A 13,526-nucleotide genomic window follows, 5' to 3' on the forward strand; every position below is an offset into this window, starting at 1 on the left:
AGCTGAGGGATGCTGTTTCAGCCTTAGGTGCATTCAAAGGGCTTGCAACTCTTTACTGTCCTTTTGCATTTTTAAAGAAAATAAAAAGCTTCTTCCATCAGGATTCAGGTCCCACTCCTTGTCTGAGAGCCTGTAACTTCATCTGATGGTAACTGATCTGGTGTTGTAAAATGATTTATTTAAACACCCATTCCTTAAGTTTTGCTAATGAATACGGCATAGAGAATGCAGTAATTGAGGTGAATTTAAGGACTGGAGTTTTGAGAGGGAGTAATAAAGGGACTCTTTTGCCACACTTCAGTTAGTTTCAAATAGGGTTCAAAACACTGCGTAGGGATTGTAGTTGATTTCAATTCATCTGATATGTCCTGAGAACAAGTCAAAAATGGTGTTTCTTATATTGTAGTATCCCTGCCTATTACTGCATTGGATCGTTAGAGATCATTAGTTTGTGCACAGAAGTCAGTGTTGGACAAATGTTTAATAAATTTTAGGGAAAAACTAGGTGATAAAAAATAAATGAAGAGGGAAAAACAGTGAAAGATTGAAAACTGTAAAACTGATCCATAGCTTTTTCAGATTTTGTAAGCCATTGTATGCTAAATTGTCATGGTGATGAACAGGAATAGATGATACATGTTTTGGTGTGTCTAGTTTAAAAAAAAAAAAAAAAGAAGAGGAAGGCAGTAAGCAGTATTATTTTTATTCCATTTTCACCTAATAGCAACTGGCATTTTCAGCTTGTAGGTGTTTTAAATGTCAGGAGAAGAATTGTCCAAAAAAGGCATACATGCATACATTCTTGGGGGCAGGACTATTTGTCACTTCCAGGACATTTTATTTGGCTGTCACAGGAAAGGACGTTGACACCAGAGGGAGCTGCATCCTGGTGTCACTTTCTCACTGAAAGTTATCATGAATAGAGAGCCCTTTGAGACGAGAAGCTGCAAAAAGAATGAGCTGATAAATGCATTCCTGAATTTAAATTAAATACTTGTGTGTCCTCTTATTTAAGTGAAAAGAACTCTGTGATCTGCTAATAAAAGACAGAATGATGGACAGAGCAGGACAACTGTTAATATTTGAGGGAATGTGGCTTGCCTTCTGAAAATGGCAAATTTAGGTATATGTCTGGTTAATTAAGCAAGTTTTGCAAACGCAATAAGGTTTTCACAGATGTTGAAATAAATGCCAATAAATCTGCAAAATAAATTAACAAGTAAACAAATCACTGATCTTTTTTAATCTGGTATTATGTTTCCAGCTATGACCAAAATCCTAAGGCATTATTATTCTAATTGTTGTAGTCATCTGTCATTCTCCTCATTGTACTGCGTGGAACACAAGTAGAGTTTTTGATCAAACAGTCTCATAATGATGTAAGTGATCTGCACTGCTAATAAAACTTCAGTAATACTCACTTTACATAATGACATTAATCTTGATTCTTACCATTCTAACCTATTTACTTATACATTAATTGGAATGAGAACAACTGTGTTTATTAAATACTGAGCATCCTGCCTATAAGTTGGGAATGGTGTATTTTTTTTTCTTGTAAGTTTTTGTTGTAAGTTATGTGAGTTTTTGTGACATCTTGTGTTGTTCACTGTTATCACCTGTCATATATTTTTGTAAACTATTCAAAATTGAAGATACATTTGTATGGAATACACACAAAGACGTCAAAATAAGCAAATACTGGATTTTAAAGTCTCGTATACATACATTCATGCATAGTATTCATTTGAATGGAAGTTATACATTTCACTAAAAGCAAACATTTTGTTTGGCTTGAAAACTCATTTAGTTCAATATGCTTCAAGCGAAAAACAAAGAAGACTGCCAACAGGCATGTAGGTAGAGACAACATTATGGTTGCCTACCACTTCAAACACGACAGGTTGTTTTAATGTATTTCCCATTTGAGGATTAATGTTCATAAGCACAGGCAAATTATTCTGTGCAGTGTGTTTGTGGCTGTATGCAAAATAACAAAAAGATCTTGAGACAGATTATTTGCAATTGGAGCTCATTAATGGGGTAGATGAATTGTAAGCCTGATTAAATGATATAGATAAAACAAACTAGCCTTCAAATACATCTATACGTGAAAGTTTATGCTTGATTTTAATTTGTATGTCTCTGAATATTACATGAGTTGTCTAATTAAATTGAATAATTAGAATATATCTGAATATGTTATCAGAACTAGATTAAATCTGTTTATAGTAAATGTATATTAAAAATTTAGTAATCTTGCTCTTAGTGGATCTCATTTTTAAGTAATTTCTCTTGCTTCAGATACAGGTTAAAGAACATAAACTTTTCAGAGTTTCAAGATGTATATTAGAAAGTCTTGTGTTAGGTGAGTTGCCAGCTAAATAGACTTTATTAACTTTCCATCTCTTTTACTGTGGCCTAGTCCTCAGATGTACGGTTCTAAGACCGGCTGTACCTTTCATCTGCTTCTCACTGTGGCTAGTAACAGATGCCTCAAGAAGAATAAGAGCAAGATAAGCATGTATGATGCTTTCCTCCTACTAATCTCTCAGCCTTCAACTGCTTCCAGTTTGGAAGCCTCTTCAACCAGCTGGATTTCTATGTGCTTGCTAATGCTCCGTTTCTTTTCCATGCCTTAGAATCACTGGCCAAATTTAATCTCTCTTTTTTTTAGGTCACCTACAATTATCTATGATAGCATAGATCCCAGTACAGAGAGCTATGATGCCTTCCCTTTCTCGACTGTGAAGACCAGTTATTTACTCCTATCCTCTGTTTTACCTTTTGAGGAATTATTATCTGTGCCACGTCTCTTACTTTTTATGCCCTGGATGTTAAGCTGTCCTAAAAAGCTTTGACTAGGGGCTTTCCAAACTCTTGGAAATCTAACTAGATCATTGCACTCCATCTGTGTGCTTGTAAACCTGCAGAGGTTTACCTTTACAAAAGCTGCACTGACTCTTCTCAGTTCATCCAGGTGGCTGCTAATTCAGTTCTTCATAATGATTTATACTAATTCGTTCAGATATCAGGTTTACCGGCCTGAAGCTCTCAAGATATTCCATGAAAAAATTATTGAAACTTAATGCTGTGCTTGCCACCTTCCATTGTGTATTAAGGAGATTTACAAATTGTTACTGTTCGTTTTGACAATTTATTTTCTGTACTTTTTATATAGTCACTTCATTTTCTTTGACAAGTCTCCCACAAAGAAGAGTTCTGGCGTGAGGATCTCTCCAGTTCCTTTCCACACCAGTGGAAGGTGTGAAGTTAGCTCGTCTCCAGCGATCTTGTCTTCTCTGAGTGCTCCTCTTATACCTTCATTATCAGTTGGCTCTACAGACTCCTTTGCATCCTTTGCGGGCTTTCTTGTTCCTCGTGTGTTTGAAGGAATATTTATTAGTAGTTTGCTAGTTGTTCCTCAGGCTAGTTTTATTTTTGTTGTTTCATTTAATATGCCACAATTTGCAATGTTTTCTATTTTCTTCATTTGTACATGTCTCCTAATTTCTCCCTTTATATTCTGTTGTGTTTATTTGTGCTGTTTTTTATTGCCATTACCTCAGTCTTAATAAATGGTTGCATACTGGCCTTGTACCCATCACATGGTATCCTTAAATAGTTTCCACACTACCTGTAAGGATTTAGTTTTTGTCCTTTTGATGTCTTTAAGTGTCTTCATTTTTATGTATACTTCCAGAGTTATTGTGCAATGAAGGAAGAGATTTTGTAAATAACTTTTCCTGCTGTACTTGTGAGAACTTGTGTGCAAACTGGGTAGTTAGAAATTTGTGAGGTTTATACTTCCAAAACCAACACAGGTGCACTAACAGCACACGAATTACATATGTACAGCATGATAGAACATTTTGAAAGCTATCACATGTTGTTTCAATGATGTGGATGCAGATTTTGACAGACAGCCTGGTGCATTTTTCAGTGGCTTTGTCAGACTACTCAAGCTGAGGTCAGGGTGCATTAGAAGCACTCCGTAGAGCATTCCATCTGTAGAAGAAAAATTGTTACTGAGCCTTTTCTCACGATACCTGAATCTCCTGGTCTGTTGGGCTAAATTTGTGATGTCCGTCAAAGTGAACAAGGAAGACTATTTTTCTTCAGTATAAATTAGTCAGTTACTAGAATTTTAACCCTTCAAAGTCAAAGTCATTCTTTTAATGTGTATTTTTGAATAGGCTGGCTCTAATTAACCTAGATGTAGACACCTGCTCTTTCATTTCTGAAAGGTGTTTTGAACTGTAGGAGTGAAAGCTGTATGCCATTTTGAGAAATGTTGAGATAAATTTCACTTGGAAAGATCAGTTAATCTTCATACAGATGCTATAGGTTGTCCTTTAATAAATATCCAAGAAATTGATAGTCTAGTTCTTTGGGTATCAGCATAGTTGAGTCAGTTTTGCCCAACTGTCTGTCTGTTCTGTGAAGTATAAAATGTCATATATGATAAATACATTCTAAATTAAATATTTAACTTCTGTTTATTCTTCTGAAGCATCATTAAATACCTTAGTAAGTACGGATTGTTACTACTGATACTCACGCACCTTAGCTTTACTTATTTAAGGAGAATAATTATCAGAAATCTTTCTAAAAGCAAACTCATCCTGTGGTATTTTCCCCCCTATTTTAGGTAAATATGCTGAAGATATATTCGGTGAACTTTTCAATGAAGCACACAGTTTCTCATTTAGAGTCAACTCCCTACAAGAGCGTGTGGATCGCCTATCTGTCAGTGTTACGCAACTTGATCCAAAGGAAGAAGAACGTAAGTTAATGTCTGCATTGAAGATTTCTTATTTCATCCCCCTAAAATCACTGATACATGAAATAGAAATAAGAATAGCTTAAATTATATTTATGTGAACACAGAGTAGAGCATTATGAAAGTGAGGTTCATTTCTGTTTCTGCTGCTGGCTGTTTTTATAGCCTTGAGCAGCTTTCTGAGCTCAAAATTTTCATGGTTACTGAACACTACTGTTACCCACAACTTTACATAAAAATTGCTATAGGAGTATGTGTCGCTTCGGTAGTATTAGTGTTAGTAATATTAATAATTTGCAATATTATGGGAATTCATGGGAATACATCTTTATTCTTTTCCTTAGTGACTTTCTTACTCATTGCCCTTGGATGTAACCATTTGTCCAGATAGGGTTTTTGCACTTAACGTGATACCATCTTATATTTTGTATGAACTTGTATAGCTTCATTTACGATGCTATATACTCCCTTGGATTCTTCCTAAATAGCTTTCAGTAATATAAAGATGGTTGGATTGAGAAAACAAGTACTTCTAACAGTCAATAGGATATGGCTAGTGCTTATAAAATAGAATTTTTATGGGATTGAAATGATGTATGGACTTTGTGATTACTATAAGAACAATGACCAGGTAATGTGCAAATATCAGGACACTTTTTACCTTCCTTGGATATCTGCTGGTTACAGATGGAACTATAAAAGGTCCTGTAACCCCAGTTTTAGGGTGTTCTAGATATATGGCTAAGACCTGGAAAGTTGAACAACGTCCTATCATGAAAAACAACTTCAGACTGCTTGTGGGATCCAATTTTAAAATACAGAAAGCTGTTTCAGTTCTAAATGTCTAGGTATGATGGTGGCATGTCATAGAGGAACAACAAAGCATCAAGCCAGGAGCATGTTCTCAGGCTGTTTTGTTACCTATGTTGAAATTTCACTATTAGCAAAATCAAGCTAAGGAAGTTCAGACTCTGTACTTCGTGTGAGATTTATTTCAGAGCAGGTTTTGAAAGACAGCTGTTCACAGCTTGTGGCAGATTTTCCAGAAAACCATGACTCGCCTAGGGGAATTCTTACATTAATGGGATTTTCCAAGTCTCTTGACAACTGAGCATAAATCATATGCATACACCTCTTTTTCCAATAAAATACCATGTTTACTGTGATCGGATAATGACACAAATCTCTTAGTGTACAGTAACAAATTGTCAGCAATTCTAATCTTGTAACAGCTGCAATACTCCAGAGTGTTAATGTCATTTCCACGTTTACCCTTGAGAACTTAGTTACTCTTTTAGATCGGAGTGGGATTTATGGTGATATATCTGGCATGGCAACCACTCACATTCCAGGAAAACAGAGAGACCATGATATGGTTAATATGTCTTAAGGATGTTACAGGATAGTGAGATGGAAGTTTGTACTTTACAGCATAAGTGGCCTTTGACAAGTGTGGTTGTAGGTTTCAGAACTACATGCTCATACCTATTTGGTGTTAGAGAATTGCCAGAAATATTTTTAAATAGTCTGTAGTACCAAATGCACCAGATCAATAACTTGTCACAGAATTGCATATCTATTTGCTAATCTGCATATGTAAGAAAAGAGACGGATGCATTACAATTAAAAGAAACAAGGCTACAAAGAGGTCTACTTGATGGAGTCCAGGGTGGCTAATTGTGACGTGGATCTGACACCCTGGATTTGTCTCTCATTCCATAAAAGAGATAGAATCATAGATTCTGTGATTCTGTGAAAAGATGACTGCTAGTACTTCAGAGGAACACATGCGTCAGGAGCTGTTAAATGACTGCTTTTATTAACTAAGAATATCCAGTCCTTGAGCCAGTCCTTGAGCCATCCCCAGCGTTCCTTATTCACAAAAGTCTGTCCAGAATGAGTCACCAGATGAGAGCAAAAGAGATGAGAGGAAACCTGACATTCTATTTCTGTAAAAATCGGGGATCAGGAAACCTTTTCACCTTCAGTATCCTCTTTGGTGTTTGAAATTTAGTAGTTTATCACAAATGATCTTGCTTTAGTCTTGGTCAGAGCTAAAATATCTGGAGACTGGTAATGCGTGAAGGTTTGTGGAAGACATTTAGATTTACCTTTCTTACTTTTCCTAACCCAATCTGGAAGGATTAAGCAAATTTCAGTACTTCTATTCAGCTAACAGCATGTGTAAAATGGGCTATGCTTGCAAAATGAGTCTCATTTGATAGCTCTTTGCCAGCAGGCAGTAATAGAAGATGTAATGTGTTCCTTTGGGCCCAATGCTATTACACAAGAGGAAAAAAATTAAGATTCATTTAAAGCTAAGCAGCACGAGCAAAACCAGCACAAGTCAGATTCACTGAGCAAGGTACAGATACTTGACAAAGTGTTCCTGGTAGAGTCAAAGTAGAGAAAAGCTCTAGAATTTTTGAATAGTTTGTGTGTGTTTTGGGGATTATTACAATATCTGAAAGAATATAAAACCAATTGAAACCAAGGTTAAGATTGTGTACTGAAGAACTTGACTCCTGGCATACAATCCTTCCGTCACAGAACATATAACATATTAACATGGAGAATAACACCGTAGTCAATTAATTCATAATCAAGTTTACCACCAAAGTCAACTAAAGAAAAAGACTGTTCAATTAAGCTGTGTAGTAGGACTCTTTTCTTGGCACTTCTCCATGCAAATGAACGTTGGATTTGAGCGCGTGTCCCTCCCAAAGACCCTTGCAGATGGCTGAGCTCCAGCTGCTTTCTTTTGCTTCTCTGCTTTTTCTTCCGGTTTTCTTAGCCCTCGATTCAATTTGGGGGTTATTTAGTAAGTAAATCAGTTCTAAATTCGTGTGTCCAAGGCTCAATAGAGCAGTGTCAAAGCCATGATATTGCATAATTTGGTCTTTGTATACAAAGAGGGATGTGGACAAAATGTCATTTGTTGAATAATGTGGCGGCTTTGTTGAGACCCACCAGCAGATTCTCTGCTTGATGCAGCTGGGTGATTCAGTTCCCTCACGTGCTGCCCTGGGCTTCCTAGTGCCACGTGCTGCATTTAAAGCAACTTCTCAGTCCTCCTAAAACGATTGCTCTAGCATTTGTGTCTCCTCTTTGTTTACCTGTAGTAGTTAAGCTACATAAATCCCCTATCCAAAAAGTGCTTGAGCTGCTGTTGTTTTTAAGAGTATGATAGAACATTTGAATTGCTTGTCTTGGGGACAAACCCATAGGAAAGTAGTTTCTACCCTGGAGAAGCAATCTCTCAGCTTAGCAAGTATTAGACCTGCAGTGACTAGTCAGAAGTATTCTGATGGGTGAGAAACCTGGTAGGTGTGAGGCTCTAGGCTTTGGTGAAACCTATAATCATTAGATTATATATATATGAAGTGGAAATCAGACTTCAGGAGTGCACTGTCTTCAGGAACTGAATCACACAAACAAACAAGAAAAACACAAAAACTCCTTCCCCCATTTATTACTTTTAATTGGATTCTTAAGACCATGTTGTCCATTAGATGTTCATATTGTCATTCTTTCTTCCATGCACTTTTCAAATCACTCGGTAAAATTTTGAACAGAGGAAGGGAATTGTAGGCAACTGAATCCATTCATTTGTATATAATTTCTCACAGTTGTTCAATTCTGCAAGGAGATGTAGCTGTGACATTCAAAAGGTCGTGGGCCTAAAGTTTTCAGGATGAAATTCTGCAAAAAGTATAGAGAGAGCTCTAAAAGGAACATATATTATTTTGTATGTTGAAGTGAGTTTAAATTAATAAAGCATCTGGTGTCTTTAGCATTTTTTTTCCTTATGGTGAGATAAAATGTAATATTCGATATATTTGAAATGTAAAAGTAGCTACTTTCTGTCAGTATGCTGATGTGCTCTATACCTAACTTCTACTACAAACTGGGGATTTTAATGATACTAAGAGGAGAGAAATGTAAAGAGAGGCTTAATAGGAGGTAAAACATTATTAAAAGCCACATCAGTAGTACATGTTCATATTTCATTGCAGTTCAGCCCAGAAGAAAGCTTTTTATTGTATATTATTCAAGTGCAATTTAAATACCTTTTTTTCCCCCAATTTGCTTTTGTTTACAAATAAAAATGGACTTAGATCTTTTTCAAAACCAGGTGTACAAAATCTTGGTGGTTTAGCTTTTTGAGATAAATAATTCTTAATTACATGGAAAATACTGTGGTTATAGACAGTTAGACTGGCTGGTATAATAGGTCTTTTCATGCTGTCCCAAGAACAGATAAAGTAAAGATAAACTGGCATTTATTCAAATTCTTGAGCAGGTGTTTAACTAAATTGTGAGCACCTCAACTTTTAAGGAAATACAGAACCCATTTTTTGTACCTAGCAGTAAACACAAGTGGCGTAACAGATGGACTTTTGGAGAAATTTAGCCATACAAAATGTAAGATTTTGGGCTATACAGAGACTCTGGTGCTGATTAGGAGTTAGGCAACTGGAGGCTCAAATTTATCAGCATCAAGTTAAATCCCTGAAGCATTTCCAACTCCTCCTTCAGTGTCCCCCATCTCCCCACACCTGAATTCATACATATAGCTCATTTGCTCTCTCGCTGTGCTAATTTGTCACTCAGCCAAAGCTAAGTGGCCAGATGACCAGCCAGGTTCTCACGTTTTTCCCACCCTGGAGGGGGGAAGCCACACACACGGTGCTGCTGTTTCCTAGCCAGCTGGCAAGCTAAACAAGAGGCTTTGTGAGCCAACTGTGGTTATATACGGTGCCCAGGGTTATATCCTGTGTTTGCAACATGCCATTTATCCAGTCCCTTTCTGTAGGCTAGCTATATCAGTATTTTGTCATAAGTCTCAGCATTTTGTGTTCCGTGCCCTTTCATTTCCCTCATAATATCATAATTTAGTCAGTCTTTTTGAATAATGGCATGCTTTACTTTGAATACCTTTCATTGAATATCAATGCAGGAAATGCTTTTGGCTGTTTGGAATTCAGCAGTGTGTGTTTTCTCTGAAGATCTTTGCTCTTTAGCCTAGTAGAGAGGAAGTAATCTACACTTGCTGGCTGTTGATTGATTATCCTCAGGTGTGATGTTCCCTTGTACATGTTTTTAAAAAGTGGAAATTAAAATAAGAAAATGGAGATTATGAGCAAGCCCAGCTGTATTTGTTCACTAGAGATCAAGCATGGAATGCAAATAAAGAGTTTATAGAATAATGTATGTCTCAGTAATATGGTGTCACATACCCTGTGAATATTTTAATATTAAAACAAAGAACTGGCTTCATATTTAGTACAATAAATTTATTTAATTGCTTTCAGAATGTTGACAGGTTCAAAGTGAAGTATGCAAGTATGCTAACTTGCTTTTTTTTTCTTTTTTTTTTACTTGCATAGTTTCCAATAAATAACAGGCAGTTAAAGACTTGCAAGATTGCCAGGCAACTCTGAACAAGTATGTTTGGTGTGATTTGCAAAACTAGCAACCTGAAAAACAGCTAAAACGTAAAAGATTCTAAAAAAAATAATAATAATAAAAAAATGTGTTTTTAGATTAGGCAAACCCTAGTTCTTTTATTTCAATTGTGAACTTCTGCCAGCAAAAAAACATGTACTTCATGACAGGTACAAAATATGTATGGTTATTTATGAGTGCAAAAATACCTGTAGAAACTGAGAGTCCTAGCTGGTATTTGTACATTATAACAATTCTTTCACACGCTTAGAAAGGCTTCTGAGCAGCTAATTAAAGGCATTAAAAGGATAAAAGATACTGTAATGATATATAATCTAAGGTTAAAGAGGAGAAAACTTCTCCAGCACACACAACCTTGCCAAGTACAATAAACTTCAAAAGCCAAACTGAAAATTGCATAAATCCTATCTTTAGCCTCACAAAGGACGCTGCCAATACATTTAGGTAAGAAGAGAGAACATTCCATGAATTGCAAACCCTCTGGAAAAAAAAACCTGCCTTCTGCCCCTTTGTGATTATACAAAAGAAATCCAGCTCTGCCTATGTGTTTATGCACAGACACTTGTACGTGTTCTAGGAAGCAGAGTAAACACAGCTTTCAGCTTAAGCCAATGCAGTCTTAAAAAAAATAGTTGCAAAAGACCCTAGTGATTTTTCTCTAAAGAAGTGAAATGGGAGAGGCATCCTCTCATCTTGAGTAAACAGGCACTACTGTCAACAATATAAAAATGTGTTTATTTTATACACACACACACACACATATATATATTTCTTAATAAATGAAATGAATGTAATGAAAATGGTTTCTTTGTATCATGTTATAAAACTGCCTGTTTTCAGTATCAGTGGTTTGTCATTTTATTTTAATTTTTAAAATATCTGAGCCAGTGAAAAAGGATGCTGATTTATTTAGTTTATTTAACAGAGGCTACAAAGAAAATCGTGAGACACACCTGGGCTTCACAGAAGTAGTAAATGACCATCAGGGAGAAATAGTAACATGAGACTGAACAGGTACACTGTTCCAGGATTGAAGGTGTAGGTTTCATCAAGTAGTCACTTTTCCATTGATCTTTTTCTAAATTTCAATGATTGCGAGATAGAAAAATATAGGCAGGCTTTAGCAACGGAAAGTCAATATGTTTCAAGTCCCTGTTTAATCTATTGAATTCATCTAGTTTTATTTTTCCTTTGAATCTTACATAATGGTCATTGATTATTCCTCATTTAGTGTACTTAAAAACTCAAGGTGTCTCACCTGAATTAAACAGAGTGGTCTCACCTCAATTAAACAGTCTGATTAAAAAAACAGCATTTGACTACTTTCATGTGTTGGAACAAAGTGTCACCTCCCATTGGAACTCACTGATATCTGTAGAAGTTTAAGTGATTTGCTGGTGTGGCATCTTGGTGGGCCTTTGGACAGGCTGCTGCCTACATGCAAGGAACAGAAATGTTAATGACAGACAAGGGTAAAATCACCTCAAAATAGAGAGGGATGTTTTAGTGCTAAAAGGATTATGAAATGGAGTTGGTAGATGCTATCGGGTATTTCTGAGCTAGAGAATTGTATTTTATAGCTATGTTAAGCAATTTGTTGAATTACTTTGGAGAGAGAGAGTTCTGATAATCCGTCCAGGTGAGCAAAAGTTTTCTAGGAAGCTAAATAAAGGGTAATGAACTAGAACATTACAAGCATGTTTTTGACATAATCTGACAGTATCTTGCCATGGCAGTAGTGCTAGATGAATTTATATTTGCTGAACCGTGCGTTTGTGCTGCACATAATAGTTGTAATGCTTAATATTTATATTCTGTCATTAAGCAATTCCAGATTAAACTAAATAAAGTATCTTTGATGGCATTTTTTAAAAATGGCAATATCCCCTTCCAGTGTCATTGCAGGACATTACAATGAGGAAAGCTTTCCGCAGTTCCACAATTCAAGATCAGCAGCTGTTTGACCGCAAAACTCTGCCTATTCCTTTGCAAGAAACGTATGACATTTGTGAGCAGCCTCCTCCACTTAACATTCTCACCCCTTACAGGTTAGTGTAAAAAAAAAAAAAAAATCAAAGCCAATTTCTAGCTGATTTTTTTGTAATAAAGATGCTATATTCAGTCACTGTGATCATGTTGAGAAGCACTTGAATGGCTGAGGAGCCACACTAGAAAACTGTGAAGCTGCTTGAAGAATACAGGCAGCAGAAGACACTGTAAATATTAAAACCTTACTCAAGTCTACCCAGATTTTACCCTGATCTAACAATGGTATTAAAAAGCCTTTTTGATTTGTATATATTAAACCGTGTAAATGATGATGAATGAGAAGTGAAGAAAACAAGTGGTTAAATATGTAGAAGGAAAGGTTTTTAATGGAGGTGAATGTTGTCTGCTGATCCAAAGCCAATTTAAATCAGCAGTTACAACACTACCACTCAAATTTACTTAAAATTTGTAGAGCAAGATTTAAGTCATTGAACTAGGAGTTCACTTATTGAGAATACTTTTTTTAACTAAAATTTGTGTTAGTTACTTGTCTAAAATTGGGACCTTAAACACAAAGATGGTAAAGACTGATGGCATAGGAGTTCGGTGTTCATCTTTTTTAATGTTTATCATCAGCAAAACATGTCAGGGCCTGGGATACTAGATATTCCATAATATGCCTTTATTTTGCTTTAATGTTTGCATTCGTGTGTGTCAAGCAAACAGCATGTCCTGTTTGGGTGACTGTATTACAGGGATGACGGAAAAGAGGGTTTGAAGTTTTATACCAATCCTTCATACTTCTTTGACCTGTGGAAGGAAAAAATGATACAGGACACTGAGGACAAAAGAAAGGAAAAGAGGAAGCAGAAGGTATATATGTTATTTTTGTATAGCTCCTGGTTGTTGTGTTTTTTCCTGTAAAGGGTTTACTTGCACATATGGTACGTTTTTGGTTATGCTATGAATAGCAACTCAAGCTTTACAGAGACAGTTATGGTTCTTGTCATTCAACTAAAATTACTTGTATCCATTCGCTGCCATCAAGTTTAACAAATATTAAATAATAAAAAAATATGGAAGGGCCTAGAGCTTTTATGCTGTCCTAATGTAACTAACAGCATGTTGGTCAGAACATGGAAGTCTTCTAGCAATGACTCAACAAAGAGAAAAAGGAGAACTACAGCAAGAATAAGGGATTCCACTAGACTACTTTTTAATACTACAGACTTCTGACAGCCTCACAGATGGAGGAAGAAATTAAATCCTTATAAATATGTTTACC

The 13,526-nt window shown here is 36.0% G+C and overlaps 1 protein-coding gene across 6 annotated transcripts in view; it reads left to right on the plus strand.

The window, feature by feature from the left end:
* The window catches only part of WASF1 (WASP family member 1), an 83,675-nt gene that overhangs the window by 62,884 nt on the left and 7,265 nt on the right, over positions 1 to 13,526 (plus strand). For 5 of the 6 annotated variants that reach the window (XM_072036110.1, XM_038176944.2, XM_072036107.1 and 2 more), the window contains 3 exons: positions 4,652 to 4,786; positions 12,147 to 12,300; positions 12,997 to 13,114. In XM_072036110.1, coding sequence (XP_071892211.1) covers positions 4,652 to 4,786; positions 12,147 to 12,300; positions 12,997 to 13,114 — 407 coding nt within the window. Of the gene's footprint in view, positions 1 to 2,304; positions 2,369 to 4,651; positions 4,787 to 12,146; positions 12,301 to 12,996; positions 13,115 to 13,526 lie in introns of all 6 variants that reach the window. The other variant, XM_038176947.2, reaches the window with a different exon arrangement.

This window comes from Anas platyrhynchos, chromosome 3 (genome assembly GCF_047663525.1).
Source record: "Anas platyrhynchos isolate ZD024472 breed Pekin duck chromosome 3, IASCAAS_PekinDuck_T2T, whole genome shotgun sequence".
NCBI lineage: Eukaryota > Metazoa > Chordata > Aves > Anseriformes > Anatidae > Anas > Anas platyrhynchos.